This window comes from Salvia splendens, chromosome 22 (genome assembly GCF_004379255.2).
Source record: "Salvia splendens isolate huo1 chromosome 22, SspV2, whole genome shotgun sequence".
NCBI classification, from domain to species: domain Eukaryota; kingdom Viridiplantae; phylum Streptophyta; class Magnoliopsida; order Lamiales; family Lamiaceae; genus Salvia; species Salvia splendens.
Window position 1 is genome coordinate 21,272,785 of NC_056053.1, and position 26,384 is coordinate 21,299,168.

A 26,384-nucleotide genomic window follows, 5' to 3' on the forward strand; every position below is an offset into this window, starting at 1 on the left:
AATTTGGGATGCAGTTGACTATCACACAACATCTGAAATGGAGGCCAAAATTCAATACAAATGACCTTTTACATGTCTAGAATCTTCCAAGACTACACGCAACCATTTATAATATAGAAAGTGATTGAGATAAAAAAAAAGTTATTTAAATTTTATTAGTGAAAAATGGCACCACTAATAAGAGTAAATTTATCATAAATAGATAGAGACTAATTTTAATGGATATGTTGAAATGGAAAACATGACTACTTTTTGTAGACAGATATACTAAAGAGGAAAAAGGGACGCGGCATGAAGACCTTGACCGAAAGGTGAGAATGAAGAGTGTGAGATTGTGAATACAACGAACGGAGACCTGTTTATTTTGTCTTTCGCTCAAGCAAGTTATGTTGGGACAGGGTTTTAATTTTTTAGATGATGTTTACAAAATTGAATGCATATTCTACATAATCTTTGCCTATTATACAAAACTGAAATTTAAGTTGCCCTCCAAATTAAATCTCGTGATTTTGAGATAATATTTTCATATCCCTTTAACCTTACCAAGAACACATGCTTGGTATGATGGAATAGAATGATATTCCTACTTCCATTTCATGCGCACACACACACACATATTGGCCAAACTGCACACACATAGTGCACGCGCGCGCACACACACGCACACACTGAACACACACACTGTGCACACTAACATACTACTCACACACACTGCACACACACTGATTAATTGTTTATTATTTCATTTGATTTCTGTATTATTTGTAGTCACCAAGTATATGAATGAAATCAATTAAGGAACAACAATTTCATTCACTTTGTATTCCTTGCGCTTGCTAATCACAATAATTAATGGAATGAAATTTGTCACATTACTATCTCCATTTCATTCTCACCTTCCTTTCATTCTCTTCTTATTCCATTTCGTCATAGCAAGGAGGGCCTAAATATTTTACTTCAATGCCAAAGTTACCGATTTATCCTTTGTTCTCTTAGCACTTAAAGTCATTTTAGTTTAGTTAGGGATGGTTTGGTTAGATGATAGTGTTTGGTTACAAAACTAGGAGTTTGAAAAGGATTTGCATTGTTTGATATTTCATGGTATTACTTGAATATGTTAGTCAAAATTACATATATAGCCCCCACCAAATTTTGTTTATCCATGTGTCCCCTTCCAACCCTAATCTTTGACGCTTCCTATAAATACAATGTTGACTCATTCACGCGATTTGAAGGAGCACAATAGAGGGCTGGTAGCTCTCTTTCCCACATGTTAAGCCGGTGAGTGTTCCAATACTCATAGTCGATCTCCTCATTTCGGGACTGCCGCCAGCCAACAAATAGGTTTTGTATCATTACCCACAATGCTACTTTATTAATACAAATATGGCATCCATGGTGATGTGAGAATTGAATATGATCGTTACTCAACCACTTAATCTGAACAATTAAAATTGAAATATATAGCCCCCATCAATTTTTATCTACCATTATCCCCTGCCAACACTTATCTTTGTTACCTCCCACAAATAAAATTATTGTGACAAAATAGAGCAATTGTGTAATCGAGACAAATAGAAACGTAAATAGACACAGACTTTACGTGGTTCATCAATGTTGTGTTGGTTACGTCCACGGGCAAGAAACGGAGAACAGATTGTATTCAGATTGTTTTCAGATTACAGAATTGTGTGCCATACTTCTATATAAATAGGCACACAACGAGACCCCGTTTGGCTAGTGACAAACTATACAGATTCAAGGCATACTAATAATAATATTGTTGGTTAATTCCCGTGATTTTAAGGAGCATAATTAAGGTTGGTAGCTCCCTTTCCGGCATGTTCAGTCGGTGAGTGTCCTTATCGTTGATATCTTCACTCACGGGACTGCCCCCAACCAACATGTATCGTATTCATTACCCACAAGCGATATAGTCTTAATTGATACAAATATGGCATCCATGGTGACCCGAGAACACGCAATCATAAAATGTATGCGGAATAGGATTAACTCAACGACGGAATATTAAACCCCTGTGCAGATAAGAAAAGGTGTGATTTCATGCATTCTGCAAAACTAACCAAACAAACCCTTAATCAGACACACTTGTTTTGGTGAAGTCTATTGAAGTCAAACCGAAAATAGACCGTGCATTTGTAAAAATTCCAAAAATACATTAGTTCAAAATCAAATCTGAAGTCTTCACACGAAGACTCCTAACACATGACATGATCCTATTTGTAAATTTATTATGAATGTATGAAATATAAAATAGTAGTAAGTAGTATTCAATGATACACTCACATATCATATAAAGGATCCCAAACCAATCCCACATAGTCACGGCATTGACCTCTTTAAATAGTGGCTGGCTAAATTTTGAACAGTTCATGTATCTCACTTATAAACTGAATAAAGATGGCCATTGTTTGGAGAGAGAGTTCAACTGTGGAGAAAGAAGTCAATCTGCCGGCCGGTTGGCGATTCGATCCAACCGACGTAGAGCTGATACAATTTTATCTCACAAAAATAGTGGCCCGCGAACCTCTCCCAGCTAACGTCATGAAGGAGATCGATGCACACCACTTCTACCAGCACCATCCTCAGGATCTAGGTACGGATTTCGATTCATTCATTCATTCATTTAATCATATATACCTCTAATCATTTCGAATTCTTTGCAGTACATGACTCGATGCGGCTCTATGACGAATATTTCTTGGTCCATGGGGATGAATATTTCCATGGAAAAATCAACAACATGAAACTTGTCTGCGAAGGCGACGTTGGATCCTGGAGATCTCTGGGAAATGAAGAAGAAATAGTCGACATGAATGGAAACGTCGTTATCGCCTTCAAGATCCATTATACCTTTTTCTATCCCGAATCGAAAGGAACAAATTGGACAATGGAACTATACCGTTTGCCTGTTCCCAGAAATGAAGAGGTACTATATTAACATTATTCATTTAATTTATAATTTACTTTTTTAATTTTCTTCTTAAATTTGTATCCAGGCTTCAGGTAGAGAAGAGTGGGTGGTGGCAAGGATCGGAGGAGCAGAAGAATGTTAAAGGAGGGTTGACAATATTAATTCTTTGTTTCAGTTTAGTATACAACAATGTTTCTACTCTAGTGAGGAGTTGTTGTTACTATTTTGTACAAGGTTTAGTGTTGATAATAACAAACCCTATCCCTACCTTAATTATAGGGTTTTACTTTCACTGACCACACTGTTTTATTTTCTTGATTTTACATAAATGATAAGATTCTCCAAACCAACTCTAAAATTTAATTTATTCATAAATGAAAATCATTCATTATTTAGATATTCTACTATTCCATACGTCCGCCATTAATCATCTCAATTTGTCATTTTTGTCGGTCCTTGAATAATTACTTATTTGCATCAATAAAGTATTAGTAATTCTTTGTTTCTATATTAGTATACACCAATCTATTTTTATAGTGTAGCGAGGAGTTGTTGTTACTATAATGAACAAATTAAAGTTTAGTGTTGATAATAATACGGAGTAATTAATAACAAACCCTATCCCTACAATAAATGGTTTTACTTTCACCAAGTACACTGTTTATTTTCTTGATTTTCCATAAATAATAAAATTGCATATATTCATGAAAAATGATCCTATACTTAACTAACTAAAATTATTTTTACCCTCAAAACTCCATCCCAAATCGCCAATTGGCTGGAAATTCCGAACCAGGCAGAGGAACGGCCCGAGCTTTTTTACACTCACGGATTTGACATCCCCGATTCATCCGACAAGGACGATTCTCCCGCTCATCAAAAAACTTGACTCCACCCGTCTTCCCGACAATATCAGTACTCCATGTAAAGCCATGAACCTAAGTAGTTAAATTATGTTTCTTCAGAGTTGACATTCGATGGAATTTAACTAATTGGATTTTGCATTTGCTAAATTAAGTAGTGATGTGAAATTTAAATATTTAGAAAACAGAATTAAATAGGTCTTCTTTTGTTTATTAGTTGGTCTTCTTTTGTTTATTAGTTGGAAATGAAACAATTTCTATTTCTAAAAGTTATTGGCTATATTCCGGAATAATGGATATGATTAAGGTAAAAATATGTGTGGGAGTGAAATTTAAAAGTTGTATGTACAATGTCTATCAGTATACGCATTGGTGAGTTTCTTTCAAAATACTCAATTGTACTATTTTTTGCATTAAAATAATTAGAAATCGTAATTATTTAAGTAAATAAGTGACATTCAATATGAAATATCTAATCTCTCGTAATGGAGGTCAAAATTCAATACAAATCTTTTAAATATCCTCAATCTTTCAAGACTACGCAATCATACAGTAGTATAATATAAAAGTGATTGAGATAAAATAAAATTTATTGTAGTCTTATGAGTAGAAAATGGGACCTATCTTATTAGAAAATGAAATTTATCATAAATGAAATTGGACAAGATGTAGTATGATAGAGATGTCGTGTAGACACTAAATTTCCAAGCTCATATCTTCACGGTGAAATGAAACGCAGGGTGATGCAAAGCGGCTAGAAGAATGTGGAGACCTTGACCAAAAGGTGAGAGTGAAGAGTGAGACTGTGAATACAGCTAACAAAAATCTGTTTATTTTGTCTTTTGTTCCAAAAAGTTAAGTTGTGATAAATCTCTTGATTTTGAGTTATCTATTGTCTAATCCCTTTAGCCTACCATGTAGATATGTTTCTTTTACTCCCTCCGTCCCATAATAAGAGTCGCATTTTGCCATTGCGGCATGTATAGCCCCAGTCAAATTTTATATACCCCCTTTCGACCCTAATCTTTGCCGCCTCCCATAAATACATTGTTAGCTCATACCATCAATTTGAAGGAGCAGAATAGAGAGGGCCAATAGCTCCCTTTCCCTTCTGGAACCAGCGAGTGTCCGTACTGTCATTGTTGATCTCCTCACTTCCAGGATTGCCGCCGACAAACATGTATCGTATTTCTTATCCACAAGCGATACAATCTTCATTGATGAAAATATGGAATCCATGGTGATGCGTGGATTAAATACGATCGTTACTCAACTAACCAAACAAGCCCTTATTTTAGTGAAGCCCATGAAAATCAAACCAAAAATTATGCCGTGCATTTGTAAAAATTCTGAAAAAATCAATTTTTCAAATCAAAATAAAAAAAATCTTCACTCAGGACTCCTAAACATGACAGGATCCTGTTTTCAAAATTATTACGAATATAAGAAATACTCCATAAAATAGTATATACGACTTGGGCAAGCATGTTATTAAGTAGTAATAAATGTTACACTCTCATATCATACATGATTCATAAATCATCCTAAATTATCCCGACTGTTAATTAATAATTCATAGTATTAATACCCACACGGCATTACCTCTATAAATAATGGCTATATTTCAAACATTTCATATCACTCTTATAAACCGAATAAAGATGGCCAATTTTTGGAGAAGGAGTTCACTTGTGGAGGAGGCCCTCAGGCTGCCGGCCGGTTGGCGATTCGATCCAACCGAGGCAGAGCTGATCCAGTTCTATCTCTCAAAAATAGTGGTCCGCGAACCTCTCCCGATTAAGGTCATGGAAGAGATGGATGCACACCACTTCTACGAGAACCATCCCAGAAACCTTGGTATGGATTTCGATTCAATCATTCATTTATCATATTCAGAATCATATATACCTCTAATCATTTTAAATTCTTCGCAGTTCATGGCTCGGTGCCCCTATTTGGGGAATACTTTTTAATCCTTGGAGATGAATATTTCCATGGAAGAATCGACAACATGAAACTTGTCGGAGAAGGAAATATTGGATCGTGGAGAACTGTTGGAAGAGAAGAGGAAATCTTCGACGAGGATAGAAACGTTATCGCCTTCAAGATCCATTCTATCTTTTTCTCTCCCAGATCGGAAGTAACAAATTGGAGAATGGAGCTCTACCGTTTGCCTGTGTCCAACAATCATGAGGTACTATATTAGTAACATTTTTCATTTAATTATTAATTTATTTATTTATTTTTGATTTTCTTCTTAAATTTGTGTTCAGGATTCAGGTAGAGAAGAGTGGGTGGTCGCAAGGATCAGAAGAGCCCAACAATTTTAAAGCATAGTTTAGTGTTTGACAAAAATCTGCAATATTGTTTCTTTGTTTCAATTTACTATAATGAACAAAGTTTTGTGTTGGCAATGATAACAAACCCTATCTCTACTTTCCACCGAGTACACTACTTATTTTCTTGATTTAAGATAAATGATAAGATTCTCCAAACCACTTTTAAATTTCAATTTATTCATAAAATTCAACTAATGAAAATTATTCTTCACTATTCAGATATTCTACTACATAATTCTAGAAAATTCTATTACACCTCTTTCCGCCATTAATTGTCTCAATTTGCCATTTATGTTAGTCTGTTTGCTTTAATACAATATGAATTGCTTGTTTCAGTTGTTAATTATAGCAAAGTTCAGTGAAGATAATAACAAACCCTATAAAAACTTTTACATTCACCGAGTACACTGTTTATTTTTTTTATTTTTTATTTTACTTAAATTATACTAAGATTCTCTACACTTAACTAATTAAAACTATTCTTATCCTCAAAACTCTTTCCGATGTCTATTTGTATTTTGTAATCGTCGCCATGAAAGTTTGCTGTAAATAATTATCATGTTAACTGGCTTTTATTGCCAAAATATATAACAATATATGGGTGTGTCAATTATTAGGGAATATTAGGATAGGATATTGACATTTAATGGAATTTAACAAATTGGGATTTTCATTTGTTGAAGTTAGTGATGTGAAATTTAAACAGAATCAAATAGGTCTCTTTTTCTCGATTAAAAGCAAATGAAATATTCTATTTTTCAAAAATTATTTGCTATATACAAAAACAATGGATATGATTAAGTTTAAAATATGTAAGGGAGTCCTATGTTATAGTTATACTGCCCTATACACAGATAATTTTATTTCAAAATATTTTAATTTTGATGGACAATTGTACTTGCGTTAAAATAATTTAGAAATCATAATTAATTAAGTAAATGATAAATGACATACAATATCTAATAGTAATGGGGGCCAAAGTTCAATACAAATGACCATATCCACAATCTTCCAAGATAGGCTACACGCAAAAACATACTAGTATAATATTAAAAGTGATAGAGATAAAAAAAATACTACTACTATTAAAGAGTTATCAGTGAAAAATAGGATCTAAATAGGATTTACTTTATTAAAGTAAAATTTGTAGTAATAGATAAAAGTTAGATTGGTTTTGGTGGACACACCAACTCATAGTGCAGTGCCATTTGGTATGGAAGGACTAGTGAATATTTTCTCAAAAGTAGGAGTTTCAAAAGGAAAATGCTAGACGAAATGACATATATAGTCCCCGTCAATTTTTATTTACCCATGTGACCCCTTCAAACCCTAAATCATTGTCGCCTTCCATAAATACATTGTTGGCGCATTCTCTCGTGCAACCAGTGAGTGTATCGATAGTCATCGTCGATCTCCTCACTTTCAGGACTGACGCAGGACAACATGTATCGTATTTATTACCCACAAGCGATACAGTCTTCATCGATACGAGGATTAAAAGCATTAGTTGCTCAACCACTTCCAACCCTAATCTTTGTTACATGTGTCCCCTTCCAACCTTAATCTTTGTCGTCCCCCATAAATACATCGTTGGCTTATTCCCCTGATTTAAGGAGCATAATAAAGGGTTGGTAGCTCCTTTTCCCGGGCGTGAAGTCCGTGAGTGTCCCTATAGTCATCGTCGATATCCTCACTCCCGGTACTGTCGCTGGTCAACATGAATCATGGAGTAGTATTTATTACCCACAAGTGATACAGTCTTCATCGATACAAATATGGTGTCCACGGTGATGCGAGGATTGAATACGATCGTTACTCAATCACTTACTCTGAACAATTAAAATGGATGCGGTACAAGATTAATTCAATGGCGAAATATTTTAAACCCCGAAAATTGTGAAAATAACCAAACAAGCCCTTAATTAGACACACTTGCTTTAGTGAAGTCTCTACCGAAAATAGCCCGTGCATTTGTAAAAATTCCAAAATACATTAGTTAAAATCAAAATTTGAAATCTTCACACAAGAATCCTAACACATGACAGAATCCTATTTGTAAATTTATTATGAATATATGAAATATAAAAAAGTATATACGAGTTAGACACGGCATGTTATTAAGTAGTAGTAATAAATAATACACTCAAATATTATAAATGCGACATATATCCCAAATTATCCCAACGGTTAACAATTCATATGAAATTCTATAACCAGACGGCATTGGCCTCTATAGATAGTGGCTGAATTTTGAACATTTCATATATCTCACAGTCTCACTTATAAACTGAATAAATTAGATGGCCATTGTTTGGAGAGAAAGTTCATTTGTGGAGGAAGAACTCAGGCTGGCGATTCGATCCAACCGACGAAGAGCTTATTCAATTCTATCTCTCAAAAATAGTGAGCTCCGAACCTCTCCCCGCTAAGTTCATGAAGGAGATTGATGCTCACGAATTCTATCAACACCATCCGAAGAATCTAGTCGGGCCACTAACTAGCAAGGATCAGAGTAGCACAAGATTTTTAAAGAGGAAGAAAGTTTAGTGTTGACGATAATATTCAATATTACTAATTCTTTGTTTCAATTTAGTATCCACCAGTGTTTCTAGTGTAGTGAGCTGTTGTTGTTACTACAATCGACAAAAGTTAGTATAGATAATAACAAACCCTATCCCTACATTAAACGGCTTTACTTTCACCGAGTTTTATTTTTTTATTTTACATAAATGATAAGATTCTCCAAATTTTTTTTAAAAAAAGGCTAAATCTATTCAAAAAATATATATTTAAAAGAAAGATATTACAATTAAGAGTTTCATAAATACTCTATCATTTTTTTAAAAAAGTAGAAACATATGAAATGATATAGATTTTAACTACACAATTATTAGTAAATAAAAGAAAGATAGAAAGAAAGACTGAAATATAGTTAATTATGAAAATGAGCAGCCTCATTAGAAAGAGAAATTTCTTACTACTATAGAAAGTTAATAATATTAAAAGATGGATCAAAATAAAAATAGAATCTATTTTAGAAAAATGCAGAAAGTTAATAATATTAAAAGATGGATCAAAATAAAAATAGAATCTATTTTAGAAAAATGCAAAAAGGGAAGTATGCTCAGCTCGAAATCGATGAGCTGGCCGAAATAACCTGCTAAATTAATAAAATTTACAAACCAATAAGTAATCGAGTCGACACGCTGGACTATAATAAATTATAATTTTTTTTATTATTTGTGCTTTCATTGTTGGCGCTGCGCCTTATTATGCAACAGGGGCGGATCTAGTAAAGGTGCCCCTCCTCATATTTTCTACTCCATGTATATATTACTAATTGTAAAATTTATTTCTTTTAATTTCTTACTAAATGCCCCTCCTCAAATTCTTAAATTTTCTTTATAGATAAATTTGCCCCTTTTCCTACAAATTTCTGGCTCCGCCCCTGTTATGCAGAGTTCAGAATTTTCAATTTTCACTATTATTCTTCTATTCAAAATGTTCCCGTCGTTTCTATCACATTCCCCTTTTTTTAAAACATTAATTAGCGTCGAGTAAACTTAATTAGCATCCTAAATTATGCAATTAATACATTATATATTTTACAACAAGTTATGCAGTATTCGCAGCAACAATTTACAAATCGTCTACTGATTTGTTATATATGGATAGCATCATAGCAAATTAAATATATATTGGTTGCAAATTATTACAGTTAAAATACATGCTCTTAATCTTTGAATTTTTAATGGTATAATAAGACTTCGTGAATTTTCTCTTATTACATCATTTATATTTTTCACTTAAATGCTCTAAACCCATTAGCCCAAAATCATATTTTTTTAGGGTTATGGCTAAAAATTTCTAATCCGATAAAATTCTAAACTGATTATCCTGCAACCAAATATGGTTGACCCGAAAACCTATTGGGAAAGCCCGATTGACATCTCTAAAATTCTTCAATTTCATATAGGATCAAATGCAAATTTTTACTACTATGATTTATTTCAGATTATATATAAGTATATGAAGTACAATTTATAACAAAACGGTATTATTCCACTGTTGTTATAATTAATAGTTAATTTCATAGTTAGTACCCATGGTGTTCGTATTAAAATTTGTTTTATATTAGCATATTTTATATTAATTGTGATTTTATTCACCATTGCAATTACAATGCCATAAGATAGAATTAATTAAGATGTGAGTCTAACTGCTATATATGATGTATTGATGTAAGTCAACATAAGGTAAAAATATAACTTAAATGGCTTTTTACATATGGTAATATGTAACGTTAGTTGAATTAAAGGGAGTTTTGGATAAGGTAATACTACTATATAACGTTAGTTGAATTAAAAATATACAACAAAATTAATGGCGATTGATCTCTAAACTTGAATATAAATAGGGAACATTTACATGGACATGAAATGATACTAGTTCAAGAACATCAATGGCACGTTTTTCTTCGCAAATCAGTGCAATATTTTTGGTGATTTTAGTGTATGGTTCAATTGTTGGAGATTGCGTGACAGTTATAGTAAAATGCGATGAAGCTGAATGTGCACGTATATGCAGAGAAGCTTATCGTGAGAGCTTCATCAAGTCCCATTGTCAAGAACTGCCATATAAAGATTGGAGAGTTTGTGTTTGTGACCATGTCGGCGGTTCTACTGCGCTTACCGATCAACTTGTTCAAACATAGAAATGAAATCAACTTTAATGTTTGTTCGGCATCAATAATTTTGTTTGGTGCAAAATATAGAATATTACTATAGTATGTCATTTTTTATATGGATTAAAATAAAATATCTGAGCAATATATCTTCTCGAATATTGTTGCTACGTCTCATTATCTAGGTCAAAATTTTAAAGATGTTAGTCTAACTCATCATAATGGTGGGTTAATTTTATTTTCGAAATAACACGGTTTTTTTTATAAGATTAATATGCAAACCAAGGGCATATTATTATTATTATTATTATTATTATTATTTTGTTATTACTATTATTATATCATTCATTCTTTTGTTTTTTAATTTTAATTGCGTTTGTCATGCTTGACCTTGTCAATCCTTAGTATATATTTATCGTGTATGTTGCTCATTAGTTACTTATTTGTTAATTAAATTAGATATTAATATTTAAATAAATAAATAAAGCCATATTGCCTTGAAATCAGATAAAGTTTGGCAATTTATTCAAGGGCAGGCTAATAACCAAAAAAAAACGCCAATTTTTGGTCAATCCAAGTTTTTACTAGAATCTTCAAATGTGGTGAAAATATACACTGAGTTCTAACTTATGATTAAATTTTCTGGCAAAATAAAGTTTGTCTATTTTTTACAGCATTATAAGAAGTCCATCCTATAAATTACGCCGTTTACAGGAACAGAAGTTAGATGACATAGGCATCCTGCTGCACCAAGTAGAATTAAATTTTGCCGATATTGAATTTTATTGAAAATTTACTAGCGCAAAATAAATTTTGGTGTATTTTTTTTTCCACCGCAATTAAAGTTCGCAGTAAACATGAATTAACTAAAAATTTGTATATTTTTTTTCTATTAGCCCTTTATTCAATGTAATTTATGGAGAATATATGGCGATATAATTAGTGCAATATTTGTGTGTTAAATGAGTGTTAACTTTCACAGTTACTGACCAAACAGCATCTTGATTAGAAAATACATGAAAGAAGAAAAATATAATTTCATCAAGTATATTTCATGATTTACTATCTAAACTCCAATCAAGATTGTCTTCCTCCCACCTTAACATGCAATTTCTGGGTCCGGTTTTTGGCTGAAATAGCCACGAGAGCTCCAAATCCAACAGCCACACCGACTCCAATAATTAGAGACGGAAAATGAACACTTGATTCCTTTTTCCTCTGCATAATATCCCACTGTAGCTTAACATCGTCTGGGTGCCATAGACTTAGGTGTAATGCCAGCGTCATACTTAGATCGACGCTGTCTGATGCCTTCATTACGTCCAAACATACTGGACAAGAAACCTTTGAACTTTCTCTATCCGTCACTGTAGTGACCCTCCCTGCTACAGCTATAGCTTTTTCCCTCAAAGAAGTACGAACAGGGGGAGTAAACTGGAGTGGAATTGAAAGAAGTGACGATGTTTACACGCTGCCATCATTGTTAATAAATCAATAATAGAGAAAGAGGAATTAGCATACCTTCACAAATTTACAGAATCGCAACCATGTTGCTCGCAGCACATCCTTCATTTGCACCCAGCTGGAAATTCTGAACATAGTATTCATCAATTTACAGTGAGTGGAATTTGAAACAGAATGTTTGATCACTCTCAGTCACATTGAAAGATGATTAACTAAAGATGAGTCCTCACACGTGTTGATTGGTTGACAAAGAGGATCATATGTGGTTCAAATGGATGACTTTTGCACACAAAAGGCAGAAAGAAAGGATGAAAGTCATGTTACTACTATACTTCCACAAAACACTGCACAGGCGCACAATTGGATTTGCTCAAGATATGTTTGTATTCAACTAATTAATGATAGTGACCGATGTGGTCTGAATAAATAATACGATACTTGCTTCAAATAGCAATTGGCAAGTAACAAGAAGTCAGGAGCCGAGATAATCAAAGGACACTAACTAAGTCTTGAACCCTTATTGCTCTTGAAAAGCAGACAATCTATCAGATAGAGAGCTTCTTTGAAGGAGGGAATGAGGAAAATTTCGATGATACTATATAAACATCGTAAATGCTTCTAAAAAAAGGAAAAAATTTGCAGCTAAAGAAGATGGATCTCACACACTTGAGTAATAGTCCAGCAAGCATACAACGAACGAGGCAAAGGGACTATGTGCATATGTGCATCACTGAAATAACTAAAACCGCCAAATTCTAATCATACTCAAATAGTTGGAATGTAAATGGTTATAAGCTATAGCCTATAGTGGTGCTGAAATTGTTCTGGTTTCAACCATAATCACTTATCTTTTCCCCCTTACTTTCTACTACTTAAGTGCCAGTTCCGAGTAGGGTTCAAAACAGCATCAACAAAGGATAAGAACACACCATTGATTGAAACCGAGTCATCAATCAAACTTTAATCCGACATTTCTTCTGATCAATTGTGAAGAAACCATCTCAATCACAAACTATTTGCAGACAGGTACAAAAATTATGAAGTGAAAGAAATGCATTTCTGCTCAACAATTGAAAACAAAAAGCAAACAGAAACACGCGCGCAAAATAGAATCGACAGGTTTCTACAAACTAATCCATCAAACTGCTCACTAACCACATTAATATGCATAAACAAGAATAAATATGATAGGAAGTAGCGGTATTTACCTTCTGATGCAGATGCAAAGTTGCATAGAGGGAAAGCAGTGAGAGAGATTGCGGAAAAGGAGTAAAAGGTGGGGGTTTTGGGTTTTATACGCCGATTCCCGATTGCCAGGGCGCTATCATTTTCTGCGACTTAATTTTTATATATTTATCCTTTTCCGCGAGAATATATATCATTGATTTATTCTCATTTTTTCCACCAAAATTATTTTAAAGGTAAAAACTAAACAACTGTAGTAATTTATCATTAGATAAAATCTAAAATTTTATTTTACAAAATCCAAATTAAGGAAAAATATTTTTAGATAAGCTTCAAATGATAGTGTTTTTAGTTTCTAAAAATTCGTTTTGCATTGTTACAAACTCAAGATGTCAAAATCTACTATACAAACGTGGGAAAACGGCTGCATAGAGTAAATTTATGTATTGATGGCTTGATGGGAGAGAACTGAGAATTGGTAGCCAAAAATAGGATCATAGCTCAATGTGATTGTGTCGCGTTTGATTTGTATATGTTGACCTACGATGTTTGCCTAACTATTGAATTTTGTTTGTGGAGCCTATGTTTGGTTTTTATATAGTCGAACAACTATTGGTAGTAGTAGGGAGGAGTATATTTTAGTTGAATGTCGATTGTACACTAGATATATAGTTTACTTTGAAACGACCAAACAAAGCATAAAAATTCAGCTGAAAAGTATTGGCATAACTGAACAAAATTGACTTAGATAGTAAATGTTGGTTATTTGAGTGTAATTGGATTAACTTGATTGATCAATATTATCATAATGAGACATCATATAAGTTTGGAAGTGCGGAGTGCAGGCTTGTTTGAATTCATTATGATTAGACAGGGGTTCGGGGGCAGCGCCCCCGAGTAGCGGGGTCCAAGGGGCGGCAACCCCTGGCTGGGGTCGAGCTGTACAGAAAATTCATCAAGAAATATAATTTCCGATAATTGAGGGACTAATTTGCAATTTTCGAAACCCGCCAAAAACTGTTAAAAGCATTTATGAAAACGAAGAGACGCGGCGTTTCATTTTCAGCCTCTTCTTATTGATCATTTTCTGGTTCAAAACATTATCGAAAAATCAACATACGAATCTTCTACAAAGCTGAATTGTATCCGATCAAATATTGGTAGAACCATCAAATTGATTTGATCTGAAAGTGTTTTACGCCTTTCAGGATATCCAATTGTTCACGTTTAGTAAATCTCCCTAACAGTAAACAGTTACAGAATTTTATAAAATGGAACTATTATGGCTGCAAATTGGTTTAGTTCATAAACCGTTACTAAATTTTACAAAATGAAACTATTATGGCTGCAGATTTCATGGTACTAGGCATCTAAATTATTGTAATGCAAAAATCAATAGAGACACAGAGAGAGAGAGGGTTCAATTCATGCGGAAAAAACATGGCATTTAAGATTGAGTTTTCATGCTACCAGTCGTGAAAATATTCGTTGGAGTCATAGTAATGCTGAACATATTCTCCAATTATCTATCAACATGTAACAAAACTAAAAGAGGCAATAATAGTAGTCAAGCTGATGGAATGTGCTAAATGAACCATCATTTGGATGGAGCAAGAACAGCCAACAAGGAAAGCTTCAGCATCCAAGATACTACGAACTTTTAGGGTTCGGACGAGGCCCCACCCCCAAGTAATTCGTCACCAGCCCCATGATACCGAACCTGACATCCAAAAGAAAAATGGGAAAAATTATCGGTGAATAAATAAATATGACAGAGAAATTATTGAACGAATGTTTCATAATCTTCTAAGAGAAGGGCATTAAACTAGACATACATCTGTACATGTCTAAAATTCTAATTAAACAAAAGGAAGGATCAGAGGTTTCTCAAGTCAATGATATGAATCCAATTCTTCCCAAATTAACATACAGTTGAATTATTAGTGCTGCCATTAAGCAACTACATTAAGTCCAATTTCTTATTAATGGGGCATGCCACATCAAAAGGTACATGACATATATATGCATGTTCAGATATCAGCTTCTCTAAATATTGTATTGACGTGGTATTGACATTATGCATTGGTTTTATCTTCTTTATAGTAACAAAATGAAATGATGTGATCAACAAATTCACACAAGGCTGCAATCTTATAAGTAACGAGGCCAAAAATTTCATGATGACTAAAACAATGAGAACTTGATGAATATCCTAGTTATATACTCTGCCATACCGATAAAAGCACATCTTTTACACCTCGAAATGCACAATATAAAGTCACACAAGTAACTAATGCAATTGCAAAAGGCTTCTTTTTTAAATTTAATCACGGATGCCAGTCAGCATTCATCATTACCCAATACCCATGGTCTAATGATTTCAAAAGGTATAAGCTTCTTCAAAGGATATCTAAATATTAGTTTGAAGACTTAGTAGTATCTTGTAATAAAGGATTTACAAAACTATTTACACCTTGACTGAAAACCTTCAACCATAGTATCAACTCACTTCCAAAAGAAGTAAAGATTTGTAGACTTTGCTGTACCGCGTCAAACTAATGGTAGAGAGTCTACAAACAATTTAACATCATTCTCATTATATATATGAACCCGTAACAATTGCTGGAGGCATTTTCAAACATGAGTTATTATAAAACTGAAACGCGATTCATGAGTTATATCTATTTTTACCCTTATGAGTTATTTAATACAAACTATAGCAGTGGGGGGAAGTAGAAAAGGTTAGGGAAACAATGTGATAAAGAAAATTTGACTCCATAATCATTCTAATATATTACTATAACACAACTAACAAAATAATCTAGAATGACTAGAAACCAATGTGAATGAACCATTTGATTTGAGACTTCTAATCTACACTGAAAATATTGTAAGACACTTGTAGCAATAGGACCCAATTTGTTATTTTCTGTACAACTCGCCCAACATCTTCAGCTAATCGCCTGTAACATTTTTTTAACTCCAACGCGCATGTGTTTACACATTTGCACAGTTCGAGTCTTATAATCCAATGTCTTGTCGTAATTCAAGTGGTATTGGCTGCAAATCAATTGCACCAAACAAAATCCGTTCACCAAATGTTTACACATAATTTCACATGGTTCCAAATTCCCAATTAACATACAGGAGGCCGGATGGTAACTTAAACAATGTCTCTAGTGAACGTACTGAGTCTGAGAAAGCTGATAAACACAGCATAGTCCAGTATGGACTGCTATGGAGGTCAATTAAACCAAAGAAAAATCTAGTAATGAGAATGCAATCATAAAAATGGTTTTGGGGAAGGTGATTTGCAACGATAAACACTCTAACAACCAAATAACCTATTGCATCGAAAGAACGGATCCTAGAAAAACAAAAGGAAGAAAAGAAAGACTATATAGTCTAGATTTTGAAGCAATGAATATTCATCAACATACTGGAGTAACTCGGTACCAATGGGAGTAGTGGTTCATCAGCAGTGATACTAAGGTAAAAATAGAAAAACTCTCCAGACATTAACTTGTACTTGGGCATCACTCTTCCTTAATCTACATTTCGGACGGTACTAAACAGAATCACCATATCACATACAAAGTCCATCACTTCAGTGAACCGCTACATCATTATAATAGCTGACATACAAATCTAAAGACGTTTTGTCATTATTTGTGAAAAGAGAACCTAGAATTAAAAGGTGTGTACCTATATGCATCTGTGAGATTAGGAAATATTGAATATAACAAAAAACTCACATCATAGCCATGGAGATCTGCTTCAGATCGTTCTCGATATTCCTCATATTAGCAAGCGACTGAGCGCAGAATATGATCGCGAGCCACGAACAAAGCTTGTACTGCATAAATTACTTGAAACAATCAGAATCCACGATAAACGAGCACAATCAAACTCAATTAGCAAATTGCAGTCTGATTGATTGATTAATACAGCACAGCTGCTACTCGATTAAAAGTATTGGTGTAAAACATAGATCGGAGAAGAAGAGGAAGATTCGTACCCGGAACATAGCGCCAAAGACGCCGAATATAACGGCGATGAAGCCGGAGTAGTCGATGGGAAGATCCTGCGCAGCGATGACAGGTGCCTTGTACGGCCGCGCGGCCGACGGTAGCCGGGGATCGTTGGATTGCGACGCCATTGCTTTGACTGTGTTTGGAGTGTTGCTACCGCTGGCTAAAGCAAAACACACCCACAGATTTTATACTGTTATTTTTATTTTTTTATTGATATACATGTATTTACCGTTTTCACAACGAAATAATCTCACGATTATCTTTTTCTTATCACATATACTTACTTATTTTATTTTAAAAATAAATAAATACAGTATGTGATTAGATATTAATTTATCTAATTAGGAATTTGATTTTTGAGATGAATATAAAGTGACTATTTTGTAAATAAAGCACTACTATCTGCAACAAGCAATGGAGGCTCAGACTCCTCCCTTTCAAACCCGTCCACATAGTCAAAACTCCGCGCCGCCGCCGTCATCGTCGTCATCGGCGGCGCGCCAGTGGAGGCCAGGTGCTCAACGGAACCTGAGGAACCAGTGGTCGAAGCTTAATTTACTCCGCCAAGATTGGCGCTCTGCCTCCGATGCCGGCCGCTCTCACGCCACAGCAATCGTCAATTCCTATCTCTCTCAGAAGTAAATTACATGCGAAATTATGCTTATTTATTTATATATATGTATTGATTGACATTTAGCAAGTTATTTCACAATGTCAGTACACGAGATGATTGGTGCAAAATTGAAATCTAATGTCCTCATTTTTGGTGTTTAGATGAAATAGATGTTGAATATTGTAATTGTTAATGTATGTGTTGTGTATATCAATGATTGTTTGTACTCACTGAGCCGCTATTTAATTGTAAAACATGCAGTCTTGCTTTCATCTTCTTCTTTTTTCATTATAATTCATTTGTGCTGCTACTATCATACTTGATATTGTTGTAGAAGCTTTTATGCTTGTGGCATGAATTCCATATATAGAAATTTTATTCACCATCTAAGATGTTAATGAGAGAAGTCCCTTTGGGAAATTTTGGTGTGCATGATTTCCTCTTTAGTTGAAGAGATTGATTTTCAAATATTCGCAGGTATATGGATGGCATGGAGTTTGGTGTGTTGAGTGACATGCCTAATATTCGAGAAAAAGCTTCTTACAAGTTGTTCAAGCAGCAGGTTTAATCCACTTCTAGCATTGTATATCCTTGTCTGCTTCACTTCATTGAAGATTTGATTTGGACCAACACTCATTTTGAGAGTTTTTATGCCATTCCATTTTAATTAATTGATATGAATTAGATTTTCCGGACCTTAGACTCCCTACACTACAATGTTCTATATACTAAAGAAATAGTAGTGTTTAACATTTCAATTGAAGATGGGATGTTGCCAATATCAGAAAAATTTTGCCTCCTCTTACATTATACATTGTTCATAAATGAATTGATTTAAGTTTAAAACTATAATGCTCTTACCATATTTTCTCTCCGTCTTTCTCCACAACGACTTTTTGTGTAATTTTGAGATGGCTTCTTTCTGCAGGAGCTTGAGAGAGACAGACTATTGAAATCTTACAGAGATATGGTACACATCTTTTTTTTCTTGGAACAAACATATGGCTAATTTATTTTGTCGGGTACAGCTTGTCCAATAGGAAGCCTTTTATCACTGTTTTATCTATTTTAGAGTCTTTCGATGTTTTTTATTTGACTTAACATAAATAGAACTTTTATTGAACTTAGGCAGATGGTAGAAAGGGAGTCACTCATCCCTATTATTGTAAAAGTTGTTTGGGCACATATTTTTCTCATAATTTTTTTCTTCTAGTGTACGACCAGTTCCTTCTTCTAATATATTCTCGTAGAATGCAGAAACTGAAATTAATGCTCATTTATATGTATCTGAAAACTGATCTCCAGGTTCAAATTCTGACTGATATGGGTAGGATATGTAGATCTATGAGGTATTATTCTATAGGGACAAGCAATAGTCCACTGGCTCAGTTTTCTATCTCTTCTGAAGATGGCAGTGACAGCGGCGACTGTGGTGGAATCCCTGTTTTTAGATTTTTTTCAATTGCTTATTTTGGTATGTGCACTCTTGCTTACTTTATTTTATTATCAACTAGGTGCTGCTATAAATTTCCTCAAAAACTAATTGTCATTGTCTGTAGGTGATTAATAAAATTTTGCTGCATCTGTTTTTATTTATAAATAAATAAATTGAGTTGCTTGAGGCATACAAAAATATTCTATCAGCTCATAGTTCCAATCATTGTTCTGCTTATATCATGAAACTCTTTTTATGTATTCATGTGTTTCGTTGTTTTTGCCTAAGTTCTAGTTCCGCACTGAAATTCGGAGTATTTTTTCCAGCTCGAAATGTTGAATTCTTTTTATGCCCTTGTTATGATTACATTTCTGATATTTATGCCATAACCTAAAATATTTGGAATGGTCGCAGAAGAGTTAGCATTCGAGATTACCCAAATGTTCATATTGGAGTTGAATTTAAAGGTAAAGTGTACTCTGATAGACCACATTGAAAGATTTAATTTCATTGGTTTTACCTATTTTTCGATATCATCTGAAATGCCCTGCTGCAGCGGTTGCTTGTAGTAGAATTCCTGTCCATCTATGATGAAAAAGTTGCAGAAGCCAAGGAATTGCAATGGTCTGACGAACTCTATGAGGGAGAATTTAATGATTTGGCTACGTTGAACTTGTACTCTGTAGAAACTCATAAACTAAATCCTCCATCACTTAGAAATTGCAACTCAAGTATTTCAAACATGCAATCTAAACGGCAGCAAGATAGCAATGTTTTACAGGTATTGGGTTCACCATTCACTTCAATTAAGTTGTGAATATCTGTGGCAAGTCCCTGCATGTAGTGTAGCTATTGATGTCTGAATTTTAAAGTATGCATTGTGACATGGAAATGATTGCATAGAAGTGTTATGTTGTATGAATCTAGTGATAATCTCGAAAGTGTAATAATGCATCCCTGAGTTATTAATCGGCAATCGCATATATTCTATAAGTGCAATGCATATAAAATTGCAATAGCATGCAATCATCTGGATGTAATTTCCATTACAACTTAACATGTATGCATGTATACGTGAGAAATATTTATTGACATGTTTACATAAAGACGATTGGATATATGTTATATATGTCATTTGTATGTGCATAATGTGAATATCTGAGTGCACACGCATGCGTGTATAGCTGTCTGATATATCCATATCCACGCTGATACAAAAGTATGCCACGTTATTCTTATTTAACCATATGTCTATGCTATACAGATTTACATAACCACCTGGCTGGCAGATGTGAACATAGATAAATGCAGGTAAGATCATCCTTACCACCTTCCCGCATTCTTCTAAATACTTGATTGTCAGTTTTTGCTATCTTCATACAGATCTTTACATACTCTCTTTCTATGATACTTTTTTTGTTTACTTTTTCTTATAATATCTCTGTTATCATGAATAAAATTGCCAATGATTCACCATAGATTGCGATAATGCAAACCATTGTGATCAATTACTTTCATTGCAAAGTGTTATAACTCTTTCCTTCTACAGGATGGAGGAGATATTTGGTATTGCAGGAGGAGAAATGCATGTCGACTTTCTTGAAACATTTGCTTGATGATAAATTCGATTTCTATTATCAGCCACGTTTTGTGCAAGAATGTAAGAGCTGGTTGGTCTGATTTCTACTTTAGATGGAATTGATAAGATCTCGTAGGATGGTTTTTTGGGCTATTTGATTAAGTTTAGATTGATTGATTGCGGTATATGATAAAGAATTAAGATCAACGTCGAATTGATTTCTAGTGTTGAACTGTTGAACCCATTTTTAGTTTGTTTTACTTCATTTTATAACATTGTTAGATAACACGGAATTTATTTTTTGACTTTTCCATTCATTTTATTTTTAGTTCACTTTTAGGTTGTTTTACTACGTTTTAGAAAGAAGAAGTAAAACGATCTTAAAATCAAGTACTCCTTATGTCCTATAAATTTTGTCGTACTTTGATCGGGCACAAGTTTTAAGAAATGTAATGGAAAGTGAGTTGAAAATATTAGTGAATTGTGGTCCTACTTTTATATAGGAGTATTAGTTTTATAATAAAATATGAGTGATAATGATTAAGTGGAATATGGAGTTCGCTACCTAAAATAGTAAAAAGTTAAATATGACAAATTTTGTGAGACTGATGGAAATGGAAAAATATGAAAAATTTTGGGGGACGGAGAGAATGTGTTATGTAATAATGAACTTCTTGTTGGTTTGATGGTTTGGCACAAGGAAGTAGTTTTGCACATATCACAACTGATATGATAAGTTTCGATTATAACTAAAATGTACTATTATGATACCAAGATTACCATGTTCTCATTCTCACCGGCATTGTTCCCCTCCATTACACGTAAAATGAGGGCATGGATTGGGTCCTCGTCAGAAGAGGAATCAGAAGAAATTGCTATCTTAGAGAAAGAAAAATGAGATAAGATAAAGACATGGGTGTGGGAAATGGAATGAATGGGATGGGGTATTGTCGAAAATATGGAATAAAAAAATTGAAAAACAAAAAAAAACGATATGGCCGACGATCGACGGTCTTGGCCCACAATGGGTGCCGATTGACAGCTTGACAGCCAATCATGACGCCCAATCCATGTACGCTTCCTGAGCGCTCGACAATGGGGGGAGCCAAAGGCCGGTGTTTTGGCCACCATAGGCGCCGATGAGCACAGTATTGTGAGTGCACTTAAGGACCACAACTTTTTTGCACATTTTTAGGGATATCCATATAGATATTTTAACAATACTCTGGGCATGTTTGTATATCAGTAATCTGATTCATTTTAATTTTTAGAATTTAGTGTTTGTTTTGATTTTTAATCAAACTAAGGGCCTGTTCAAGTAGGCTGATATGTCCATAAATGAGCCTATATCATGGTCTATTTGGCTGTTCAAGATCATGGGGTATTCCAAGGAAAGCCCGTTGTTAATGTTCGGGCCCGACCTGTTCACTCCAGGTATGGGCTGAAACCAAATCAGAAGCAGGAGGTGCTAATTCATTTCATGTCTCGATTTCCGGCTCCAGATATGGGAGCATTTTACTATTATCACCCTGAATCATTCAATAGAAGCTACTGATTTTCCCCCCTTCTACAAACGTTGCCCCATTATCTACTGACTTTCTGCATCTTTTCACCATCCTTCAACTCATATTCCCAATTGGATTCCCCTAATTTTCAGTTTCCCCCAAAATCATGGACCATCAATTTCCGCTAACATCCAATCCCCTTCCTCTCTTCTTCGCCGGCTATTTGCTCCTCTACCTCATCGCCTATTCAATCATCTTCCGCACCTGGGCCTCCAAGCTCCGCCCTGAAGCTTCAAGTTGCGCTATCTCCCTAGCTCACGGCACCCCCGCAGTATTCCTCGCCGCCCGCGCTATTCTCTCCGACCCGGCCCCGGATTTCCACTCCTCCAACACGCCGCTGCAAAGTCTCGTATTGGATTACAGCATTGCCTATTTCCTCATGGATCACGTCCACTATCTCATCTTCTACCCCACCGACGTCCTCTTCATCGGCCACCATCTCGCCACGCTCTTCGTCTTCGTCACCTGCCGTTACCTCGTCTACCACGGGCCCGTCGCTATTCTCGTGCTCCTGGTGCTAGCGGAGGTCACCAGCTTCTGCCAGAACATGTGGGCTTCCAAATTGACGAGGGGGGCAAAGTAGGAAGTACATATATTAGGCAATTGAAAAAAAAATGAAAACATTTTAACACCCCTCAATTCCGGATTCATTCCTAGAAGCCTGAACACAATGAACTCTTGGATTAGAAGCCTGATGGAACAGTACCAAATCTGGATCAAATTAAATTGTGGATAAATCTCTCCAACCAACTTGAACACGCCCTAAGAGAGTAATCATAATTCTGAAGACAAGAAAAGTAGTACTCACGCAGTCTGTCGTTAAAAGTTTTGGTTTACCATTTTAGTGTTGGGGTTTACAGCGAAAAAACAAATAAATTAAAGTTTGATCTATTTAGAATATTATTTAGACTAAATCTATTCGTGCAATTAAAATATACTCCCTCCGTCCCAACTAAGTTGAGTCACAACTTTTGGGCACGGAGATTAAGAAATTGTGTTGAAAAGTTGGAGAGGAGAATAAAGTAAGAAAGATAAAGAGAGAGTAAAGTATATGACTGAATAAACTAAGGGTGATTGGATGTTTTATTTTTTGTCAAAAAATGAAATGACTCCACTTAGTTGAGACATCCCAAAAAGGAATACGACCCAACTTAGTGGGGACGGAGGGAATATATCATGCTTAGAACTTGAATTAAATCATGCTTTTGATAGATTAAAATCCTAAGCATGCGCTATACGGAGGGAATTGAATAACTTGATTATTCACCAAAGAATCGAAGATGACTTGCTCCTTCTCCACTTGATGATCTTCAATACTAGATCACGGATCTTCTGAATGTATTACAAACTTTGTATCTTGATTTTAGAGTGGACTAAGCTTAATATATAGGTTTTGAATAGAGAATACACATAATCTCACAAGGAGAACGAGTATAATTTTCGAAAATCCTAGAGTAGGGGGACGAAAATTTTGAGTAATAAATAATTAAATTAATTTGTCTCATCTATTCACCTATTTATTAAGTTATTGAGCTCCAATTCAATTCAGGCCAAAATAGAATATTATTATCAGTCACTATAGTAAAATAATATTGATTGTTCATCCAAATCCGAAATTACAAGTAATATGAGTTTGCTCATTAATTTAATTATTTCCCTCATTTAATATATATATATATGTCCACTGATTAATTAAAGTCTTATATTGACTTAATTAATTAATATCTTATTTGCTCTAAAAGTGGACATAGCTTGAAATTCTTATTTATTTTTTCGTGGAATGAGTTCTAACTATCTAGATTTTGAATAATAAAATTTTATTTCAAGCTCATGTTGAGGACATTATCAAACCAGACTCGCATGGGGCGCGATTCAACATAATAGCAATTCTAGCATCGCTAGATACTGATTATCATCACCCAATATATTATGATTCTTGGATTATGAAAAATCCGCACTTTTTTATAATAATCAATATCGCATGCTCAAGGCTAAATATATTGATTAAGAAAAAATAATCATCGAGACCTCGTCTTGCAGTAAATAGCAGTAAAGAATTGTCTCACTGTTAGATCCGTTCAGTGTTATACCACACCGGTGTCATCTTATTTTGTTAAAGCTTGGAAGCATGGAGACTAACACTACAACCTTTCACGATAGGTAGTCAATGTCTATCTAGGTTGTAAAATACGATTTCTTTTTTGTTAGAATTGATTGTTACATTAAAGTGAACGTCACCCACAACCAGTCTACTTAAACAAAAGACTTTGACTTATTATGTTTCTTATAAATTTAAATATATAAAACAACTATTAAATGTAAAAATTACTCCCTCCCTCCACAATTAATTGAATCCGTTTGACTCGGCTTGGATTTTAAGAAATATGGCCAAAGTTAGTTGAAAAAATTGGTGGAATGTGAGTCTTACTTTTATATATTAGTTTTATAATAAATAAAAAAAATGTGAGTGTGATGAGTAGTGGATTGTGGAGTCCACTACCAAAAGTAGTCAAAAGTAAGGGTGTCAATTAATTGTGAATGGACAAAAAAAGAAATTGGTGTCAATTAACCGTGGACGGGGGAAGTAAATATTTTTTTTATTCATTGGAAAATAACGAAGACCTTTTATAATATACAAGCACTCAAAAAATATATTACAGTACAAAACTCTAAAATTTAGTTTGTCCGTCATTAGGAGTCTCGGTTCACTTTTACTATAAATGGTAAGTAGATCTCACATTCCATTAACTCATATTTTATTATAATACTAATTATATAAAAATGGTTCTCAGATTTCAATATCTTTTTCTACCCACTTTTATTTATATCTCTTAAAACTCATGGGAACTTAAATGGGGACTTCTAATGACGGACTAATGGAGTACAATTTTCCAGGATTATGATACCTAGCTTTTTCTTGCTGGGGTTTGGTGCCCCTTGCACGGCGGAGACTTGCACAAAATAAATAAATCAGACGTAGGATCTCTTTGACAGATTATGGGACTAATCAATTCACATGTTAACACAGAATTGCATGCTATAACGCAAATAATTCATACTTAAAGAAAATAAATCCTAAACATGAATACTACGGTTTAGAGTTATCGATTTGATGCTCCAAAGAATCGTCGATTGCTTGCGCCTTCTTCATGTGATGATCTTCAATATTAGACCATAGATCTTCTAACATGTTCCCGAACTCAAGTTATGACCTTTGGCTGGGAAATCCTAGCACCGCTAGATATTAATTATCACTACCCAAGATATCAGGATTACTCGGTTGCGAAAAACTCGCACCATTTGATAAGTCAAAGTAATGCATAATCAACAACATATGTTCAATCCTAACGTATGTTGGTTAAGAAATAGTTGTTTATCAAGACCTTTTCTTTCAGTAGATAGCATAAAGACATGTCTTGCTGTTAGATCCGTTCAGTGCTATATCATGCCAATGTCATCTTATTTCAGTAAGACTTAGAAATATGCGGACTAACATTGCAGCCTTTCGCGATAGTTAGCCAAAGTTTATCTAGGTTATGAAATTCTTCTTTCTCTTTTGCAAAGCATTGCTTAGAACCGTCTGTAGTTACCTTAAAGTGGACGACGTCCACAACCAGTCTACTAAGCAAAAGACTTAGGCTTTGTTTGCTTCTTATGTATTTAAATGTTTGTAAAACATCTTATAAAT

At 34.3% G+C, this 26,384-nt stretch overlaps 6 protein-coding genes across 6 annotated transcripts; 4 read left to right on the forward strand and 2 right to left on the reverse strand.

The window, feature by feature from the left end:
• Positions 1-2,421: 2,421 nt before the first annotated feature.
• Positions 2,422-3,077, forward strand: LOC121786906 (NAC domain-containing protein 102-like). The gene is made up of 3 exons (XM_042185504.1): positions 2,422-2,617; positions 2,688-2,950; positions 3,021-3,077. The coding sequence occupies exons 1-3, from the start codon at positions 2,422-2,424 to the stop codon at positions 3,075-3,077; spliced, it is 516 nt and encodes a 171-aa protein (XP_042041438.1).
• Positions 3,078-5,459: 2,382 nt separating this feature from the next.
• Positions 5,460-6,135, forward strand: LOC121786907 (protein SOMBRERO-like). Its single transcript, XM_042185505.1, has 3 exons — positions 5,460-5,655; positions 5,733-5,992; positions 6,079-6,135. Exons 1-3 carry the CDS (start codon positions 5,460-5,462, stop codon positions 6,133-6,135), a joined length of 513 nt encoding a protein of 170 aa, XP_042041439.1.
• Positions 6,136-11,760: 5,625 nt separating this feature from the next.
• On the reverse strand, positions 11,761-13,617 carry LOC121786346. The gene is made up of 3 exons (XM_042184960.1): positions 13,494-13,617; positions 12,343-12,412; positions 11,761-12,255 (listed from the first exon to the last, which is right to left on the reverse strand). The coding sequence occupies exons 1-3, from the start codon at positions 13,517-13,519 to the stop codon at positions 11,899-11,901; spliced, it is 453 nt and encodes a 150-aa protein (XP_042040894.1). The 5' UTR covers positions 13,520-13,617; the 3' UTR covers positions 11,761-11,898.
• A 1,272-nt stretch (positions 13,618-14,889) lies between these two features.
• On the reverse strand, positions 14,890-17,690 carry LOC121787594 (protein Asterix-like). The gene is made up of 3 exons (XM_042186370.1): positions 17,489-17,690; positions 17,226-17,326; positions 14,890-15,190 (listed from the first exon to the last, which is right to left on the reverse strand). Exons 1-3 carry the CDS (start codon positions 17,627-17,629, stop codon positions 15,121-15,123), a joined length of 312 nt encoding a protein of 103 aa, XP_042042304.1. The 5' UTR covers positions 17,630-17,690; the 3' UTR covers positions 14,890-15,120.
• Positions 17,691-17,887: 197 nt separating this feature from the next.
• On the forward strand, positions 17,888-21,404 carry LOC121786088. Its single transcript, XM_042184616.1, has 8 exons — positions 17,888-18,142; positions 18,595-18,679; positions 19,046-19,087; positions 19,423-19,591; positions 19,967-20,019; positions 20,109-20,333; positions 20,817-20,863; positions 21,102-21,404. Exons 1-8 carry the CDS (start codon positions 17,919-17,921, stop codon positions 21,166-21,168), a joined length of 912 nt encoding a protein of 303 aa, XP_042040550.1. The 5' UTR covers positions 17,888-17,918; the 3' UTR covers positions 21,169-21,404.
• A 1,101-nt stretch (positions 21,405-22,505) lies between these two features.
• On the forward strand, positions 22,506-23,442 carry LOC121786513 (TLC domain-containing protein At5g14285-like). Its single transcript, XM_042185149.1, has one exon. The coding sequence runs from the start codon at positions 22,803-22,805 to the stop codon at positions 23,277-23,279; it is 477 nt and encodes a 158-aa protein (XP_042041083.1). The 5' UTR covers positions 22,506-22,802; the 3' UTR covers positions 23,280-23,442.
• Positions 23,443-26,384: the final 2,942 nt, after the last annotated feature.

Excerpts from the sequence above, each read along its gene's own strand:
- LOC121786346 (XM_042184960.1), bottom strand. The coding sequence starts at position 13,519 with ATGCAACTTTGCATCTGCATCAGAAG. Across the intron at positions 12,413-13,493 it reads CTTTGCATCTGCATCAGAAG|AATTTCCAGCTGGGTGCAAA; the intron begins GTAAATACCGCT and ends TACTATGTTCAG. Across the intron at positions 12,256-12,342 it reads GATTCTGTAAATTTGTGAAG|TTTACTCCCCCTGTTCGTAC; the intron begins GTATGCTAATTC and ends ATTCCACTCCAG.
- LOC121786513 (XM_042185149.1), top strand. The coding sequence starts at position 22,803 with ATGGACCATCAATTTCCGCTAACATCCAATCCCCTTCCTCTCTTCTTC.
- LOC121786907 (XM_042185505.1), top strand. The coding sequence starts at position 5,460 with ATGGCCAATTTTTGGAGAAGGAGTTCACTTGTGGAGGAGGCCCTCAGG. Across the intron at positions 5,656-5,732 it reads GAACCATCCCAGAAACCTTG|TTCATGGCTCGGTGCCCCTA; the intron begins GTATGGATTTCG and ends AATTCTTCGCAG. Across the intron at positions 5,993-6,078 it reads CTGTGTCCAACAATCATGAG|GTAGAGAAGAGTGGGTGGTC; the intron begins GTACTATATTAG and ends TTCAGGATTCAG.
- LOC121786906 (XM_042185504.1), top strand. The coding sequence starts at position 2,422 with ATGGCCATTGTTTGGAGAGAGAGTTCAACTGTGGAGAAAGAAGTCAAT. Across the intron at positions 2,618-2,687 it reads GCACCATCCTCAGGATCTAG|TACATGACTCGATGCGGCTC; the intron begins GTACGGATTTCG and ends AATTCTTTGCAG. Across the intron at positions 2,951-3,020 it reads CTGTTCCCAGAAATGAAGAG|GCTTCAGGTAGAGAAGAGTG; the intron begins GTACTATATTAA and ends ATTTGTATCCAG.
- LOC121787594 (XM_042186370.1), bottom strand. The coding sequence starts at position 17,629 with ATGGCGTCGCAATCCAACGATCCCCGGCTACCGTCGGCCGCGCGGCCG. Across the intron at positions 17,327-17,488 it reads TCTTTGGCGCTATGTTCCGG|TACAAGCTTTGTTCGTGGCT; the intron begins GTACGAATCTTC and ends TAATTTATGCAG. Across the intron at positions 15,191-17,225 it reads CAGATCTCCATGGCTATGAT|GTTCGGTATCATGGGGCTGG; the intron begins GTGAGTTTTTTG and ends TTTGGATGTCAG.
- LOC121786088 (XM_042184616.1), top strand. The coding sequence starts at position 17,919 with ATGGAGGCTCAGACTCCTCCCTTTCAAACCCGTCCACATAGTCAAAAC. Across the intron at positions 18,680-19,045 it reads ACAAGTTGTTCAAGCAGCAG|GAGCTTGAGAGAGACAGACT; the intron begins GTTTAATCCACT and ends TTCTTTCTGCAG. Across the intron at positions 19,088-19,422 it reads TGAAATCTTACAGAGATATG|GTTCAAATTCTGACTGATAT; the intron begins GTACACATCTTT and ends ACTGATCTCCAG.